Here is a 19,397-nt window from a genome sequence, read left to right as displayed (position 1 = left end):
ATAACGTCGAATAAGAAAGTTCAAAATCTTTTCTTTTTCATTTAAATATCAGCAGCCACACCCGGTTTTATTTTGGTTTACAGACTATTATTTACCAATTATCCCGTCCGCTTTTATGAAAAATCTTTAAGGGAAAAATCGTAATTGCTTTAAGTTTAAAATTGTAAATTTAGAAATGCTATATATATAATTTATAGAATTTAGAATATGACCAAATTACAATGACATCAAGCAAGATTTTCTCATGCGATGTTTTTTTTTTTTATAAGAGGGGCTTTTTCACAACTTCTTGTTCCCTCATTCACGACGGATCCAACGGTTTATCCCATGTCTTGATCATTTTTTCAAACCTAAATTTACTTTTAGAGAGTTTCGAAAAAAAAAAAAATAATCAAAGAAAATTGTAAGCAATTTTTCATCAAAAATTTAAAATTGGAACTTTAAACCACCAAAACTACTTTTATAATAACGCAACAAAGTCTGCTATTTGGTTATGGATCAGACTGTAAAATTATCATCGAATTAAGTTATATTCAAATTTTTGTCTATCAAAATATGAATATGATTATGTCACCTGTTATTGCATATTTTGTAAGTTTGCAATAAATTACGCGATGGGTGCAGGAAATGAATCAAGAGTAAGGTTTCAGTTAAATCGCAGAAATTTTAATAAAAAGTTAAAAAATACAAACGTTAAAAATCCACTCCATATCTTGAAGTTCGTTGTAAAAAAAGTTTTTGTATATTTGATAAAATACTTTGTAATTTACTTCATTTTCGTGTAAGACACGAGAAGCATTTATCGCACTTATTACATTTTTCGATTTAGCCTTATTTTTGATTAGCCTGATTCAATCATAATCACGATCATATTCTTGATGGCCATCTTGGGTTTTTTTTTGAATGGTTATATTTTTCTGAGGTGCAAGATCCACTGATCAGAGCCAAACGTGGATTTCTTCAAAAATCGTTCACTTTCTTCATAGCATGTATTTTTAATTTAAAGGTTACTTTCACTTGGTGACCTTCATAAACCTTATTCATCTAAGAAAAAAAAATTTTGTTTCTGAATGACAAAAAAAGATTTCAAAGCAAAGAATATGTTTAAAAAGAACCCAAATCATATAGCAATTGCTCTTCTAATTTTTCTAACAACTTTTCAAAGTGTATTTAGTTGTTTTTTTTTAAAATTATTTCAAAAATGTTATTTTTTGAAATAAAATTTTAAACAATCTTTCAGTCAGACGATAGTTCTTTAAAAATACAGGTTTAAAATAAAATAATCTTAGTTTCTAGAAAAAACTTCACCTTGCTCTGGATCTTCTCTTTAATAAACAGCGAAGAAACGCTATTGGGATCGGAATAATCATCTATGTAAATTTCTTCCGTAAAAAACAGAGCAAGGTTTAAATCTGTACCTAACACGAGAACGGTAAAAAAAACTCCTTCAAAGTGCGACATATGTATTATTTCTTTCTAGATACTTACTAGGCCTCTGCGAATCTTGAATTAAATCACCTATATATTCACGAATGGAATCTCGAATCTTAAAAGTTATCTTAAAGTTTTTTTCAACGTGTCATCACAAAATAATCTATGTTCCGTTCATATTTTGCAGACTTCGCGTTTGAATTTTGGGGTGGAGCACCTTAAGTAAAAAGTAAAAACAAAAATAAAACATCGATAACTTGACGTAATTAAAAAAAGTTAGAATAAGATGTCTTTATTTTTTTTGCGTCCATATCATGGTTTCAGCGTTGTGATTAGAGAATGACATGAATAGTTTCTTGCATTTCCGCCAATTGAGTATACTCTTTCAGAAGAACAACTTGTTCCTTGCACAGCTAGTACAGATCGAGCTGCCTGTGAAAGGACAGGAAAATTTTTTTCGTTTTTTTTTCCCAGTGATCTAGTGGGCAATTATCACTATTTATGGCTTGCGAACCGTAGGTACCCATCTCCTTAAGAAGGCAATCTTCAATACAGTTTTTTACAGAACTTTGTTGCGAAAGTTTATGTTTTTCAGATTTTTTTTCCTTAACTTGATTAAACACAGTGTTAAGTAAATTTATTATTAAACTTCCAATGTTGTTGTCATTTATAGAATTTACATAAGAAGCGGTTTCGCATAGTTTAAAGTCAACTGACATTTCAATTGGATGGTTTTTCACAATTAAAAGCTCGTCTTTAGTGTGCATAACGGCTTTGAACCTTGGCTCTAAGTATGTTGAGATAAGTAGTGTAACATTTGCTAAATCAAACCGTGCATGTAATTGTGAAAGTGATTCCTTTTTACAGCTGCACATATTGCTACAATCTTATGATTCTAATTGAACTTTTAAAGTGTAAGTGCAAGGTTTAACCAAACTGATAGCCACAGTGGTATCAGTGCTAAGTAGCGTTGTTGCATCCGAAATCGGTTTTAAGAAAATACACTTTTTTTGAACATCTTTCATCGCCAACAATAAAAGCGCATCTTCCACTTAAAGTGCATTTCGTAGGAGCCATTGATATAGTCTTACAATTTTCACATGACTAATTCAGAAGTTTAAATGTACTGTTAAACCTGGTTACAATATCCAAGTGGTGGACAGGATTTTCAAAGTTCTTGTTCAAGTTGATGTTTTTTAAAAGCATATCAGACCTACAGAAGAACTGTTAAAAATACCTGCAATTTTGTTTTCCAAACTAATGATGTTTTTAACTTGTTTTTGAACATTCAACACACTATTAATGCATAGTTGAAGAACATGTGTAGCACATGGTTGCCATGTAATTCCTAAAAGAGAAGCAGCGGCAGGCATTGCATTTGTTGTGCCTGTGGTTGCACATAGCAAGTTTTCTATTTCAATATTTGAACTTTGCAGTTGATTAACAATAATCTCTTTAGTTTTTCGAGAGGTATGATCCGCATCACTTTCTTCCAAATTCACCACAGATAAGCAACGTGTTTTTAGCTTTCATTCTGTTAGAATTATATGAGTCGTTAAAACTAAATAGTTGCTATTATTTGCAGCTTTCCAACGATTCAAAGGAACATTCACATCCTGACATTTCCTCAAGTATTACTGTTTTAAATTTTCTTTCTCACATTGTTTTTAAGTCATTTATCTTACGTGAAAGTCATTTTATCAAGAAATTCATTTTTTAAGTCATTTTACGTGAAAGCGTAGATGGATGGGAAGGTTTATAAATTTTTATTAGTAAGAGTTGAACACAATTTTGTAAAACCCTTACCAACAAAGTCTCAAAAGAACGCCCATCTGCAACGATAAATTCCAATACAGATTTGTCAAATTTTTTCTTACATTCAATCGAAATAGGGTGGTTATGAAAACTTTGGCATGAAGCTTTATTTTAATTTTTTGGAACAATTGCTTTCTGAAACCTCCCGTTTCGACAACTTACGTTTTTTTGTTTGTTCTGCTGCTGCTTATGTATGAAGTGTGTTGTGTTTTCTTTCTTTCCAGAGATGTGATGTTAAGCCAGAGTTTTGTATACAAATTGGTTTTGCAATTTTTACATAAATAAAGTTGATCATTTATTTCAAAGTATGACTTAACAACTACAGTTTAAATAGAAATATTTAAACAATGGCGGCAGGAAAAAAGGAATCTGAAAGAGTTCGCGACATCCAAAAATCAATTTTAAAAAGAACTTTTTCTAATTTAATTGCTCTACAAGTAATGACCGTACAACGAGTCAAAATATCTTTTGAATCGCTGAACGTGTTTTTAGTCAACTTGTAAAGGAATGTTTTCTAAATTTAATTCCTCTTCATAAAAAAATGTACAAACCATCAAAGTAGTAGTTGTATATTCTTTTTATAGCTTCACGATGGAGTTTTTTAAATTTAGTTTATTGGAGTTTTGAAAATATCAATTGCTACAACTTTACTTTACAATTGAAAGTTTAGTTTTCATTAAAAAAAAAAAAAAAAAACTATAAGAAAAGCTGTTTGGACAGCAAACCTGTTTTAGAACTGGGTTGCTTCACGAAAATTTGTCTAAGGAGCAATTGTCACAAATTTATACGCGCGTGCAATTTTTTTTTCAAACACTTTTTAAAAACTGAAATCTTTATAACGGTAAAATTATTAGAGCAATCCCGCTCTAAAAAAAAAAAATATTTTAAAGTAAATTTTAGAGAGTTTATTTAGAAACCTTAATTCGATAATATGGAGATTTTTCGAATCGAACTTCGAATCACTTTTTCGATTCGATTCGAAATTTTGAAGCTTCGCAGGAGCCTAATACATACATGCATTTACATATATATAGATATGTAGCTTAGAATTTTACTTTTGCATTGAGGCGTCAAACATGGCTTGACATCTTCATTGTTTCCATCACAATCTCTACCACCTGAGCGAGGTTTTGGGTTTGTACAATCACGAATTCTTTTGTGTTGTCCTCCATTACACGGTTGGTTGCATTCAGACCAATGAGTCCATTCAGACCATCCTCCATCAACTATTTTGAGAAAATGCATAAAATAAGCAAATCATAAAATTGTAAAAAAAAAAAAAAGTATCCGTAATACCGCAAATTATTACGGTTAGTTAAGAGTTTAATAAAGATTTTTATAAGTTTTCGTATAAGTGATTTTTAAACGATTCTTCAACATATAAAAATAACTTCTTTTTTTTTGGCATAACACAAAACAGGACTTTCTTTTGCCTTTTACCTGGACACATTTTATCAATTTCACAATTTTGATGGTCACTTTTGAAACCAAAACAGGACAACCCCCCATTTTCAGGACGTGGTTGATTGCAATGCCTTAACCGAACCATTACGCCAGCACCGCATGTTCTTGAACATGGACCAAAATCTTCCCATTCACCCCACCCACCATCAACTAGCATAAAAAAATTTTCTTAAGTAGTTTTGCAATCATTTAAATAAAAAGACATTTAAATATAAATAAATAAACAACATTTATTTTACAGTCAACACAAACTTATTCATCTAAGGTAAAAAAAAAATCGCTTCAAAGACTTAAATATCTTTTAATGAGTGCATGATAAAATTCATCATGACATTTAAAAACGGCTACCTGGACAATTTTTTAGACTGCAGCTTTGTGTTTCCTGTATATCTTTATCGTTAATTGTGATCTTCACAAGTGATCTGGACCTTACTCCCAATCCACAAGTTTCACTACAAACACCCCATAATCCCCATTCTCTAATAACTGTATGTTAAAAGTAAGAAATAATATTGCACACAAAAACTTTGCTAAACCAAAACATTACCCTTTTTATGTTTGATAACTTAATTTGAGAGAAATTGATAATAAAAAGATAAAAAAAAAACTGCAAACGATCTAATGTATAGTATATATGGTTAGCATGTGATGAGCTAAATCACATGCTAACCATATATACTATACATTTTAAATAATCGAATTGGATTGGAAGAAGGATGAACAAATACAAGGAGAGATTCAGAAGAATATTATTTAGGTATTGCACATGACAAGAAAAAGAGAAATCTCAAACCTTGGCAAGTGAGGTTGCTGTAACAGATACTATTGTCAAATTTATGACCTGAGCACCATCCAAAAGTACTTGTAGCATTGCAATCTCGTGTTCTATTCATAAACCCATTTCCACATGATGCATCGCACTTTGACCATTCACTCCAATTTTCCCAACTACCTGCAAATATTGGCAATTATTTCATTAACGATTACAATTATTTTATTAAAGGCTAAATCAAACTCCTCTAAGCAATTTCAAATCAAAAAAAGAAGATTTTTAAATTAGTATTACTTCCATACCTTCACAAGTAAGATTTCTAAAGCATTCATTAAATTCAAAGGTTTTTCCAGTACACCATTCAAAAGAGCTTTTGCTATTACAGCTTCGTGTTCTATTTCTGTATCCATTCCCACAGGAAACATTGCAATTCTCCCACTCGCTCCATTGTGCCCATGTGACTAAATCAATTTGCCAAAATTTACTAAAATATCAACTGACCTATGTTATCTGAAAAATAATTTACCCAAAAAAAAATTTAAAAAAATAGTTAGCCTTTATTTTCTATAAAAAAAAATTGACAAAAAAAAAAAAAAAAAAAAAATTTAGCAGATTTTCCATTTTGTTTAATATCTTTAAAAAGTAATTTTGAAAGTTTAAAATTGCCATACACACAAAAAAAAGACAATGATCTGTAGATTTAGACAAAAAAAAAAGACCATGATCTATAAATTTTGAATGAGGCAAAGCACATTATCATGTTTAATGATATTTTATAAATTGATTGTACCTTCACAACTCTTGTTGTTGAAGCAGTTAACTGTTTCATTACTACTACCAGGACATAAAAACTCAATATTGTCACATTTTCTTGTTCTATTGATGACACCATACCCACAAGAAGAGCTGCATGTAGACCATTCACTCCAATGTCCCCACTTTCCTACAAAAATTTAGATGTAAATACTCTCAACTTAAATTAAAATATAAGAAATATAAAAAGTAAGAATTATTATCATTAATTACAAAAATTTGTAAAGAAAATAATCTAAATAAAAAAAGGCAAAAACATAAAAAAAAAAAAAAGAAGAAAAAAAAAAACAAATTTATTAATTTTTATGTGCTTAGGTTTTCTAAATTTAAATATTTTATTGCAAAAAAATACCTATATAGGCTAAATTAGCAAAAATAACTTTGATTAATGTGCTCTGTAGAATAATGACTGATGATGCTAATTGATAGTAAATGAACATAACTAAAGTACAAATATGAGAGTGCTTACCTTGGCAAGTCTTATTGCTGTAGCAATCTTGAAGTTCTATTTTGTTTCCTGGGCACAAAAACCTACTGTTGCATACTCGTGTTCTACTTATGACCCCTTTACCACATGTTGAGTTGCAATTTGACCATTTGCTCCATTCCTCCCATGATCCTTTACAAATCAAAGATACTTGAGTTAAACTTCTTTTCATTACATAATTGACTAGAATACTAAATTCAAAAAAACAACTTTTAAAATGAATGCCAAACCAGAACTGTTTTTTTGGTTTGGCAATCTGATGCTATATTCAGTTAACCTTGGCAAGTCTTATTGCTGAAGCAATCTTGAAGTTCTATTTTGTTTCCTGGGCACAAAAATCTACTGTTGCATACTCGTGTTCTACTTATGACCCCTTTACCACATGTTGAGTTGCAACTTGACCATTTGCTCCATTCCTCCCATGATCCTTTACAAATCAAAAATACTTGAGTTAAACTTCTTTTCATTACATAATTGACTAGAATACTAAATTCAAAAAAAACAACTTTTAAAATGAATGCCAAACCAGAACTGTTTTTTTGGTTTGGCAATCTGATGTTATATTCAGTTAACCTTGGCAAGTCTTATTGCTGTAGCAATCTTGAAGTTCTATTCTGTTTCCTGGGCACAAAAATCTACTGTTGCATACTCGTGTTCTACTTATGACCCCTTTACCACATGTTGAGTTGCAATTTGACCATTTGCTCCATTCCTCCCATGATCCTTTACAAATCAAAGATACTTGAGTTAAACTTCTTTTCATTACATAATTGACTAGAATACTAAATTCAAAAAAACAACTTTTAAAATGAATGCCAAACCAGAACTGTTTTTTTGGTTTGGCAATCTGATGCTATATTCAGTTAACCTTGGCAAGTCTTATTGCTGAAGCAATCTTGAAGTTCTATTTTGTTTCCTGGGCACAAAAATCTACTGTTGCATACTCGTGTTCTACTTATGACCCCTTTACCACATGTTGAGTTGCAATTTGACCATTTGCTCCATTCCTCCCATGATCCTTTACAAATCAAAAATACTTGAGTTAAACTTCTTTTCATTACATAATTGACTAGAATACTAAATTCAAAAAAAACAACTTTTAAAATGAATGCCAAACCAGAACTGTTTTTTTGGTTTGGCAATCTGATGTTATATTCAGTTAACCTTGGCAAGTCTTATTGCTGTAGCAATCTTGAAGTTCTATTCTGTTTCCTGGGCACAAAAATCTACTGTTGCATACTCGTGTTCTACTTATGACCCCTTTACCACATGTTGAGTTGCAATTTGACCATTTGCTCCATTCCTCCCATGATCCTTTACAAATCAAAGATACTTGAGTTAAACTTCTTTTCATTACATAATTGACTAGAATACTAAATTCAAAAAAACAACTTTTAAAATGAATGCCAAACCAGAACTGTTTTTTTGGTTTGGCAATCTGATGTTATATTCAGTTAACCTTGGCAAGTCTTATTGCTGTAGCAATCTTGAAGTTCTATTCTGTTTCCTGGGCACAAAAATCTACTGTTGCATACTCGTGTTCTACTTATGACCCCTTTACCACAAGTTGAGTTGCAATTTGACCATTTGCTCCATTCCTCCCATGATCCTTTACAAATCAAAGATACTTGAGTTAAACTTCTTTTCATTACATACTTGACTAGAATGCTTTATTCAAAAAAATAACAAACCAAAAATGTTTTTTTAATTTAGCAATCTGATCCTAACTAACCTTAGCAAGTCTTATTGTTAAGACTACTATGAAATTCAGTTTTATTGCTTAAGCACAAAAGTGTACCATTAGATGCTCATAACAATGGCAATAAAGAATTTTTATATATTTACTAATCATCTCAATTCTTAAAATAAAAAAGCTATTATTATTCTTTCATTACAAAATAAAAACTTTAAATAACAATTGAAGAAGGGAATTTAAATGCTAAAAATTTTGTACTATACTTTACTGCTACGGTAATAGTTCAGTAATACTATTACTATAACAGGCTAAAAGTTATCAAGATACATTTTTGCTGATACTTTTCTGTTAGTTTCAACTGAATAGTGCTTTATTGAAATATAAAAAATGAACATTAAGCATGATCATGTAACCTGAAGTCAGTACATTTTTACAGACTATGACTCCAAAAGCCCTAAAAAACCTCTGATTTCAGCTCCACAACTCAAACTCCTCAGCCTTTGTATAAAAACCTTTTTTATCATTCACAAACCTTCACAAGAATTATTGCTAAAGCATGTAGATAATTCAGTATTGTTTCCTTCACATGAGTTGGTTGTGCTATTACATGATCTTGTTCTGTTTTTGACTCCGTTGCCACATGATGAGCTACAAATAGTCCATTCACTCCAAGCTTTCCAATGCCCTTTAAAAAAATTTGCATTTAAACCTTTTTGAAAATCATAAAACTATTTAACCATTAAATCATCTGTTAAAGTGTTTAAGTATATTTTGTACAACCTACCAAAACAGCCACTATTATTGAAACACAGATGGTGTTCAATTTTGATGCCTGTGCACAAATTTAACGTACTGTTGCATTCTCTTGTTCTGTTTGCTATTCCACCACCACATGAAGAACTACATTCTGACCATTTGCTCCATTCTCTCCATGTCCCTTTTAACAGTGACAAACACTTTTAAAATAACTAGAAAATTTAAAGCATTAAAATTGTTTGCACATACTATTTTGGAGGTTCGCATAAAATATATATTTTTAAATCATACCTTTGCAAAGATTGCTACTGACACATTCTCTAAATTCTGTTTTGTTGCCTTGACATAAATACTCTGTGTTGTTGCATTCTCTTTTTCTGTTCATTATTCCACTACCACACGATGAACTGCAACTAGACCATTTACTCCAATCTGACCAGATTCCTAAGTAGAAGGTCCACATTTAAAATTCAAGTATTTTGCAATATGATTTGAAGTAAGTACCTTCCTTATTTTAACCATGTTAGTCTATAGATGTCAATGCAGTCTACATTAAATAATTCTAATTTCATTAAAAATGAACTAATGACTTCAAAAGTTTCATTCATGTTCAACATATTTTTGTATATATTCTCAGAATATTAGAGATATAGTTCTTAATCCATTTTAAAACCGATTTTTAGATTTTTATGTGGCTTCAGACTAGTTTTAAATAAACTATAGTTTATAACATAAAACACCACCCTAAAAGGGCATTTTATGGGTGGTGCCAAGATAAACATTTTAGATACATTTATAAGTATAAAAATGTAAATTATTGCAAATTGTTACTAAATATTGTAAACCGTATGAATTTTTTGTAAAAAAATTTAATAAAGTTTTATTTCACTTTTTTATCAAACATTAAAAAAATCTTTTAAAATATTTAAAAAAAAATAAAACTTATACTTATATAGACTCATTAAATTTTGCACATAGCAGAGCTCAAGGTGAAAACTCGTTGGCCATACATTTCCTTTTGTGTTGACAATATGACTCTTGTATTCTCAAAATATAGACGGGGAAAATTGATTAAATTTTTTCTGTTGTAATTGTAAAACTTTAATTGCCTACTGAAATTTTATTCTTATCATTTTAATAAGTTTTTTCTCGTTCTTATAACTTCAACCTAATTCCAAATTAGTTTAAATAAAATGTTTGTATAGGTTTAGAGCAGTGGCTTTTAAAAATCTAGAAAGCATGTTTTAGGATATTAAAGATAAAAAAGCCTCCCATAAAGTGCATTAAACCTTTTTAGCAAAGTAAAAAAAACAGCATTTTATTTTAACACAAGATTGTAATACTTATAAGAATTTTAAAAATATAGTTCAAACATAACATTTTATATATTAGATTAATTACTACTTTTTTGAAAGGTAAGAAGCTCTTCAATACTAATAACCAAAGTTTTAGTTTTTGTAAGAAATACTTACCCTCACAACTGACACCACTTTTACAGACTTTTGTTTCCTTTAAGAAGCTACCTTGAATACACTGTTCTGGATATAAGGAGTTATTACATGCTCGAGTTCTCATAATTTCTCCTTCCCCACACAATGCACTGCATGAAGACCAATTGCTCCATTCACCCCATGTTCCTGTGTTTAATTACTTATTAAATATGTATAACTTAATGAATTAAAATCTTTTTTAAGTCTGTTACTGAAGAAGTTAATTGAAGACTTTATTTCAAAAACTACCTTTTTTACATTTATTGTTTCCTAAAAAACAACTCTAGTCATGAGATATTTGTTTGTAAAGCTTGAAGGAGTTCTTCAAAAACAACCTTTGACTTCAACAATTTTTCTGTCTCCTGAAAAGTAAGCTTTTTTGATTAATCTAGTTTTCGAAATTAAGTCTCCAATTAATGTTAACTACACATCAATAACAACAATGATCAAGGTCATAAAAAAGATTCTTTAAAACAATCAAAATATTACCAATTTGACACACAAAAGGTAGCATTAGCTTGCAATCAATATTAGCCCAACTCATATCTTTTTCAACTTTCGCGCACCCATTTTGTTTGCTTCTAATAGGCATTCCTTTTTTCCATTGTGGGTTGAGAACCTTTACTTTATTTACCCATATCCATTCAGCTTGAATGTTGTCATAGCTAGCACCAATCCAGTAAGTTCTTCTTTTATTTTTTACAAAAAAATCTTGAGATTCAGTCCCTTCATTAGTTGCTAATCTACCCCCTTGAATTTCACATTGGTATTTTGCATTTTCCCAATTCATCTCGATATCAAAAAACTTGTAAAAGTAGCCATCATTTCCTTTTTGAAAATCACCTATGGATTTAATGAAAAGGTTTAAATAATCACACTTTAAGTTAAAAAAAAAAAAAAAAAGGTAAAACTTTTAGATAGTGTTACCAGTACTGCCACTAGCAATATCTAAATTTCGAACAAATCCTTTCAGAGCTTTGTGCCAGGGATCTGATGCATAGACCTTTACATTTGAAAAATCTTCAGCTTGAATGTTAACAGTGGAAAAGATTACTGTATTGTTTAATTTTATTATATACATATATTGACCATCAACAAATTTTTGAGATATTTGAATGCTGGACCATGTCTTTAATGGAATTAATCCATAGTATATAAAAGCATTGTCTACTGAACCATTTATTGAGGAAGAAATATACCAAGCATCATTTTGAGGGAACACGCCAGGAGTTCTATCGCCATATTTCTCTTGATTTCCTCCTGTGGTTAAATGAATGGCATTTTGCCAAATATTTTCAAGGAAAATTGGATAAATATCAAAAGAAACTGCAAATTCTTTAAAAATAGTATTCATTGTTGCTAGGTGATTTTTGGTTTGCAGTATAATATCTCGATCAATAAATAATGTACCTACAAAAAAAATTTATAAGGACACAGTGGTCTTCTAAGTGTTTTAAATTTTTAACATAATCTACCTCTATCAATATTACCAACCTCTGCAAATGATGATGTCATTTAAGATTTTGTAACCACTTTTGCAAGTACAAATCACATACTTTTTATTTTCGAAAATGCACTTTTCATTAACTGGTTGGTAACAATTCGAAGATACACATGTTTCTATACAATTTTTTTAAAAATCAAAATTAAATAAACTTTAAATTGATTTGGGTAAAAACTGAGAAGTATAAGCAGTTTATGAATAAAACAACAGTATATATATATATATATATATATATATATATATATATATATATATATATATATATATATATATATATATATATATATATATATATATATATATATATATATTAAGCAATAGGAAAAAAATCTTTTAAATATTAATGCATTCTAATATTAGTTTTCAAAAGTAGTAATACCAAATTAAAAAGCAAAAATTTGATATCTACTAATTTATTTGATATATTTATTATGCAGTATAGTTATTATAATTATTATGATCAATGCTAAGTTTATTATATTAAAGGTATATCTTAAGAAAGAGCAAAAGTAAATTAAAAGCACTTTAATTCTAAACTGCTTTATAAAACTTACCCACTCTCAATGGACTCAACCAATCTCTTTGTATAGGTTTCACTACCTCTCTTTCGTTTGGGAGACGAACACCAAGAGACAAACAGTTTGCTGATTTTACTATACTGAATATAGCTTCAACATAGTATATAAAATTTTCTTCCAAAAAAACTGTTTTAGAGTTTGGTATATCTATGCCTCTAAAAAATTGATGTATGAATGTACACAAAAATTTGTAAAGTTTATGAATAATTTAGTTATACTTGAAGTCAGAAAATCTATTTGAAAATACCTGTTAGACATAAATGGTGTACTACTACTTTGCACTTGTTTCAATATCAACTTTTTCTTTTCTGGATACATATCATTACTCAAGTAAAGATTAAAGCTTTGTTCACAGAAATTTACAAATCTATAATTCCCTGTCTGGGGTGCTCGAAACCAGCCATGAATACGATATCCATAGTAGCTATCTGAATTTTCTGTTGCATTGAAAGCATCAATAATTTTGTAATAGTCTGGGTCTCTTGGAAAATTTGCATTGGGTTTTTGGGCTTTGATCATATCAAACATAGATTTAAATCGAAAAAGCTCATGCATTAAACCAGGAGTAACTTTGAGATAAAAAAAAATTAAAAAAATTGATTCAATTTAACAAACCTCTGTTACTAATTGGTCATAACATAAAAAACTAGCTACAAAATATAGTGGATATTTAAAATGGAGAAAAAAAGGTTAACACAAGAACTCTACACAAAAAAATATTTTTAAAAACACTTTGATCAAATGCATTAATGTTCTTTTCTTCCTTAAGATTCATTTAAAAAATTTTAAAAAATGAAACATTTCAAAAAAGTCTTGAACTCCTGAATTATAAATACTGTGCTTTTATTTAGCGAACACTCACAAAATTACAACATTTATCTTGAAAAGAAAAACAACAAAAACAAAAATAGAAATTAGACTTACAAGTAGTCTTTATATGTGAAATGCTAGACATAAAGACAAGAAGTATCTAAGAATGTAAAAAAAACATACATGTTGTTAACTAATATGATAAAATGATAAATAATATGCAAACATACCAAAAAAAAATCAATTGTAAAATAAAAACCAGACTTAAAACTGACATAGTTCACATAGAATTTCAAATACTAAGATATAATAAGAGTGTAAAAAATAAGACTTTTATTTTCCTAACACTTTGCCATTACAGATATAAGTATCTTATAAAAGCATATCTTTAAATATTGTTTGAAGGAAATTTTGTTCATAGCAATTTATATATATCCAGAACTCTAAAAATATTTAAAAAAAAGGTAGGGTCTTTGAGGTTTTCTTAAACCTTTATAAGATAAAGAACCTAAAACTGAGAGTCTGAGAGCTTTTGATTTTAGGTATGTAATGATATAATGTCATGAGAATTCAAAGTGGGTTTTAGCTAGTTCAGTCAACAATTATTGAGTAGTATTTTCCTTTTTAATCTTGAGATTTGCATTTACCTACACTTTATTTCTCATAAGATTTATGAACTTTTTACAGATATTAGCCTAAAGATATGAACTGTTATTCTTTCATTGTTAAAGTGCTTAAATAATAATGATTTAAGCAGTATTTAAGCTTAATTTTTTGTAATGTTCCAGATGTACGTTTTCTCAGATATACCTATATATATATTGTACTTCCTGATATCCTGATATATACACCTTTATATATATAAATAAAGTACAATATATATATATATATATATATATATATATATATATATATATATATATATATATATATATATATATATATATATATATATATATATATATATATATATATATATATATATATATTGTACTTTATTTCATGATTCTTGAACATTTTGTTTCAGAATTCTTGAGACCTCTATTATTGCTCTGGCATATAGATGGGCCATTAGAAATCTAATTATTGAGATTCTTTTGATGATTGATGTCACAATGCTAGGTCAGTTTACCGAAATTTTTCTGTTATTAGTGTTGGAATCAGTTTTAACACACAATGTTATTTGTTTTAAATATCGTTCCTAGTCTGTTTCCTGATCTGATTACCTTTTGGTTTAGAGGTTTTTTTTGTAGCACCAAGATTGTCCAGTATTTAAATTTTTAAATAATCCAATATTTAAAAAAAAAAGTTATAATTATAAGCCAAGGAACATCGGAATACTTTAAACAATTACAAAATTCCAAGTTATAAATTCGACGTTCGAACTCCTAGGAAATCCTTAACATTTTTTAAGGGTTCACTGACTCGAGAAGCAAAAAAGCCGCAATTCTTTTAAGAATTTATTTAAAGTTTATCTTTCTAATTAAGTTAAAGTTAAGTTTAATTCAATTGAGAATTACATTTAGAACTAAATCAGGCTTTATTTTGGCCCTCTTAATAAATCTTGGGCCCCGTTTATTGCAAACAAACCTTAGAACAATGGTTCACCCCTTCTTTTGGGATCCTGTTAATTCCCTCAGCTTAATGCTACTATTTTGCCACCCACGCACGTTGCTTGAACAACCGGCCTTGTTTAGTTTTGATTAACAACCATAGCTCTCATCTTTATGCACAAGTTCTTCATTTTTTGCACAAGAAAAAAAATAGTATGACAATTTTATCCTTTCCAGCTCACTGTAGTCATAAGCTGTATCTATCAAACAGAAATGTTTACTGTCCTCTTAAAAAGTTTTTATTCACCAAGTGATGAGTGGATAGCTGTAAACAATCGATTTATGACTATCTTTGACCTACTGGTATAATAAGAACAGCATTTACTAATCCTACAATTCAAAGGATCATAATGAGTGGTTTCCAAGTAAAGATCTTTTTTCAGAAAGTGACTTTTTGTCGTTGCTGATAGACCAGGCTCTGATTCTGACGCTCCGCAGCAGATTTTTACACTTCAAAACAAATAAATTTCAATTAATCAACTGCCTTTCTGTCTACTTCAAAGGAAGGAAATTTTGCAGATTTCAATGGAATACCAGTAGAGGTTATATATATATATATATATATATATATATATATATATATATATATATATATATATATATATATATATATATATATATATATATATATATATATATATATATATATATATATATATATATATATATATATATACCCTTATGAAAGGTGTTGCTTAGAGGCTCTCTGCTCGCTCATTTACATTGTTAGTAAATTTTGAAGGTAGAAAGGATTGAACAGATGGAATTTGTTACTGTGAGGCAGCGTTTTACAAATGTGGGAGATAAAGAACCTTTCTATAAAAGTTCTTTATCTCGGCGCATCTGTCTTACGGGTGGATATACAATTTCAAGTCTTTGTATACCCGCCCAGAAGTCCCCTATGACTTTAACTCCTCTTCCACCCAAACTCATCGAACTCTAACTTTTAACTATTCTCTATTAACTTCTCTCCCAATCTCTCTCGTAACCTCTTCATAACCTCTTTATCCTTTTCGTAACCCCTTCTTTACACGTTTCGATTTTATTTATTTATTTTTTTTTTTTTGATTGTTGACTTCTTTGTAGTGGGTGTAGGCGTCTTTTCATTTTTAATTGTTAGTGTGTAAAAAATTAATAATTGATTTTTGGGTGGTTAAATAGTTACGAGAAAGTTACGAAAAGCATTTTGATTACATTTTCTACTGGAATTAGTTTCCTCTCATAACTTGGGAGAAGTTTTTAATTCTTTCAATCAACGTGCTCTTCTTCTTTAAATTCTTGGTAGAAAAACACCGATGTAAACCGAACATCATTCGGGTTCTTTGTATCGGACTTTTTTTTTTTACCAGAATAAAACTGTTAAAATTTATTAAACATTACCAACCACCAAACTTTTAAACGTCACTTTATTGCAACTTTACAGCAACTTGAGCTGGTGGTGCATTCAAATACTTTTGATAAATTGCACCTTGAAACAATTGTTTTCTACTTTTTGAAAGCTAAATATTATTAAGTTAAATTTCGAAAAAACTTAATGATAAAACAACTTAAAAGGGAAAAAAAAAAAGTTTTGAATCCTTATTTTTAATTTCCGTTTTGACTGAGACGTCCGTACAAAAATAAATTCGGACGTCATTTAAAATTCAACTGCGGTTGCAAATAAGATTAATTTTCAGGCGGTTCACATAAATATTTAGAAAAAAATTATTTAAATTTGGAATTCTAGCGGAGAAAAAGTGCTGCATGACTATTTGTCAGCAGTTTCTCCGCATATCTTTTTAAGGAGTTACTAAAGTTTTGGAAGTCGCTTCTAAAACTTAACTTAGAATTTGGTTCTTTTACAAATTAATTTGGCACATCCTTCTTAACAAATTAATATGATAAAATGCAAAATAATCCTCGATATCAAACGCATAAAAAAAACGTTTCAAATGAAACATAATATTTGTGTACTCTTACCAACATTGCTTGCAAATTGCCTTATCTTCTGTAAGCCATTCCAGACAACATTTCTACCAAAAAATTTATATTAAGTTCATCAAAACATCAATAAGAATAATGAATTTACGCGACAAGAAGCAATAAAGAACAAAATCTTTTAAAAAACCCCGTCAGCTTTATTCCATTATTTATAACGCTAAATTAGAATCAATTGCAACCGTTAATTATTATATACGCTTCAATCCAGACAAAAGAAACTCTGTAATAAGGAAAAGTTCGAAATAAAAAATCATTTGAAAAAGAAATTCCTTTTCTTTTTCTTTCTAAAAAACACGATAATGAATAAAGCCATGAACTATGAAAAACTTATTAATTATGCAATTTTTTTAAAGAGAAGTTGCTTTTTAAAAAAGAATAAACAGTCATTAAGATGAAACGCCGGTGTTCCCCTCCTTCCCCTGCAAAAGCTTTTTGGAGCCCGCCCTTTCTCCAACTTTTTCATCCAAACAGTTTATTTTAGGCCAAAGTATTTCAAAATTTGACTGCACTTTTTCATTTTATCACGTTATAAAAACTTCAGATTTTATACAATATAATATAAATAATGAAATATAATAACAATAAATATAAAAACCATAAGTTTGTTAAATCAATAAACTTAAAACATTTTTATTAACTCTTCTTCCTCGTCGGTCCGGCCAGGGAGTTTTAGGGCTCTTGCATGGTACTGTAAACAACAACTTCATTCAACAGTTTCCTTTTCAACTTAAAATTTCTATGAAAGGAAAAATTGTGTTTGATTTATAAGGCCTTGACTCCTTTAGTTAAAAGCAAATTATTCTCAAACGACGTCTACCACAGTGACAAACCTCTCCCTCTACAGATTTTTTATTGAGCAAGATGTAGATAAAGATGTATAGTTAAATTGATAATTATAATTATCTTCTTGCAAATTATTCCTTAATGTATAATTTACATGCCTTCTAATAAAATTATTATTTTCCTCGCTTTATGTTTCGAAAAAATCCCTCTTTCGGTATTGATGAGAAAAAAAATTCGCGTAAAGCGTAACAATAATAAATATTTTTCATACTTTTTTAAGATAAAGTAACCAAGTAAATTTTAAAAAAGTATGTTTCGCCCTAAAAAGTGATGTTTGCAATTGCTGAATAATTTTTACCGTTTTTCAAAAAGGCCGAATATAATGAATTTATTTCTGACTTATTCTCACCTAAAAGTTTTTTTTTCAAATGGAAGTGACCCCTAAGCCCCACTTCCCTCAATTTTTTTCTTTGAAGTTGCTTCTTTGCAGCAGTTAAGGATCCCACTTGTTAATGTTCCCACATGTTAATGAGCCCTAAACCTCCCCCCCACCCCCACCTCCTCCACACTCTAAACAACCGAAAGATAATTGTGATAGTAGTTAGTAAATAAACAACTTTAATGATTTTGTTTTATTCGCTTTCTCTGAAAATGTGCATCAAACGATTTTTTTTTTCTTGGTCCATATCTACTTTGATTCTAATAAGAAACAATTTACTTAACTTTCCCATAAAAAATATCATTCAATTGTTCTATTTCCAGGTATTTGAATTTTCTTTATATGTCAGTTGTGTCACATATTGCACTGAAAAAATGTACATTCTAAAATAGGACCAAACACTTTCTTTGACAAGAAATTCAAGCCAAATTATGAGAGTTCCTTTTACAGCTGAAAAATATAGTTCCGAAAAATATACAACCGAGTTGTTTAATTAACTTATTGAAATCATAATACTGTCAACAACACATAAACTAGTTTATTGTAGAAATAGTTAAAGATAATTAATTCTTTAAGTAACGCAAGATTAAAAATGCACTAATCGTATGGATTAATTTTAAATGTTTAAATAATTTTTAGAAAAAAAAAAACAACTATAAAATTCGTTGCATGTGTTCTGCAAACAAATCATTTATTACTGGAACTGTTTTTTTTTTTTTTTAATGATTTTAGCACAAGATCGGCATAGACAAAGATGCCGACAAAGAAAGTCGAGGATTCACAAAGGATTTTATAAGACAGCTTGCAGAGGTTATCTAAAGGTTTTACCTCGTTTTCACTTTGTGCAGAATTGGATCACGATTGTCTTTAAACTCGAAATCATTTATTTGATAAATGAGGCTCATATACAAATTTGAGACCATTTTTCTAGTTGCTGTTAATAAAAGGTTGGTTAAAATTGTGCTT

The 19,397-nt window shown here is 29.3% G+C and overlaps 1 protein-coding gene and 1 pseudogene across 1 annotated transcript in view; both read right to left on the bottom strand.

Annotated features, from left to right (window-relative positions):
• Window positions 1–644: 644 nt before the first annotated feature.
• LOC145186731 (uncharacterized) overlaps window positions 645–19,397 on the bottom strand; it is a 99,025-nt gene continuing 80,272 nt past the window's right edge. Inside the window, exons 18-41 of the mRNA XM_090094547.1 lie at window positions 13,731–13,776; window positions 13,054–13,375; window positions 12,783–12,961; window positions 12,219–12,344; window positions 11,652–12,134; window positions 11,214–11,567; window positions 10,707–10,871; window positions 9,526–9,678; window positions 9,263–9,415; window positions 9,011–9,163; window positions 8,242–8,391; window positions 7,947–8,096; window positions 7,651–7,800; window positions 7,356–7,505; window positions 7,060–7,209; window positions 6,765–6,914; window positions 6,273–6,425; window positions 5,785–5,943; window positions 5,504–5,662; window positions 5,059–5,196; window positions 4,687–4,860; window positions 4,302–4,472; window positions 1,309–1,445; window positions 645–1,044 (exon numbers count right to left, since the gene is read on the bottom strand). Of these exons, the coding sequence (XP_089950673.1) occupies window positions 961–1,044; window positions 1,309–1,445; window positions 4,302–4,472; window positions 4,687–4,860; window positions 5,059–5,196; window positions 5,504–5,662; window positions 5,785–5,943; window positions 6,273–6,425; window positions 6,765–6,914; window positions 7,060–7,209; window positions 7,356–7,505; window positions 7,651–7,800; window positions 7,947–8,096; window positions 8,242–8,391; window positions 9,011–9,163; window positions 9,263–9,415; window positions 9,526–9,678; window positions 10,707–10,871; window positions 11,214–11,567; window positions 11,652–12,134; window positions 12,219–12,344; window positions 12,783–12,961; window positions 13,054–13,375; window positions 13,731–13,776 (4,209 nt within the window). The 3' untranslated portion in view covers window positions 645–960. The remainder of the gene's footprint in view (window positions 1,045–1,308; window positions 1,446–4,301; window positions 4,473–4,686; window positions 4,861–5,058; window positions 5,197–5,503; window positions 5,663–5,784; window positions 5,944–6,272; window positions 6,426–6,764; window positions 6,915–7,059; window positions 7,210–7,355; window positions 7,506–7,650; window positions 7,801–7,946; window positions 8,097–8,241; window positions 8,392–9,010; window positions 9,164–9,262; window positions 9,416–9,525; window positions 9,679–10,706; window positions 10,872–11,213; window positions 11,568–11,651; window positions 12,135–12,218; window positions 12,345–12,782; window positions 12,962–13,053; window positions 13,376–13,730; window positions 13,777–19,397) is intronic.
• On the bottom strand, window positions 1,723–4,262 carry LOC149884691 (zinc finger BED domain-containing protein 4-like; annotated as a pseudogene).

Source organism: Hydra viridissima, unplaced genomic scaffold (genome assembly GCF_058129835.1).
Source record: "Hydra viridissima isolate aposymbiotic clone 2 unplaced genomic scaffold, HvirCarnegie_v1 scaffold_8, whole genome shotgun sequence".
Taxonomy (NCBI): domain Eukaryota; kingdom Metazoa; phylum Cnidaria; class Hydrozoa; order Anthoathecata; family Hydridae; genus Hydra; species Hydra viridissima.
This window is presented reverse-complemented; position numbering and strand designations above follow the sequence as displayed.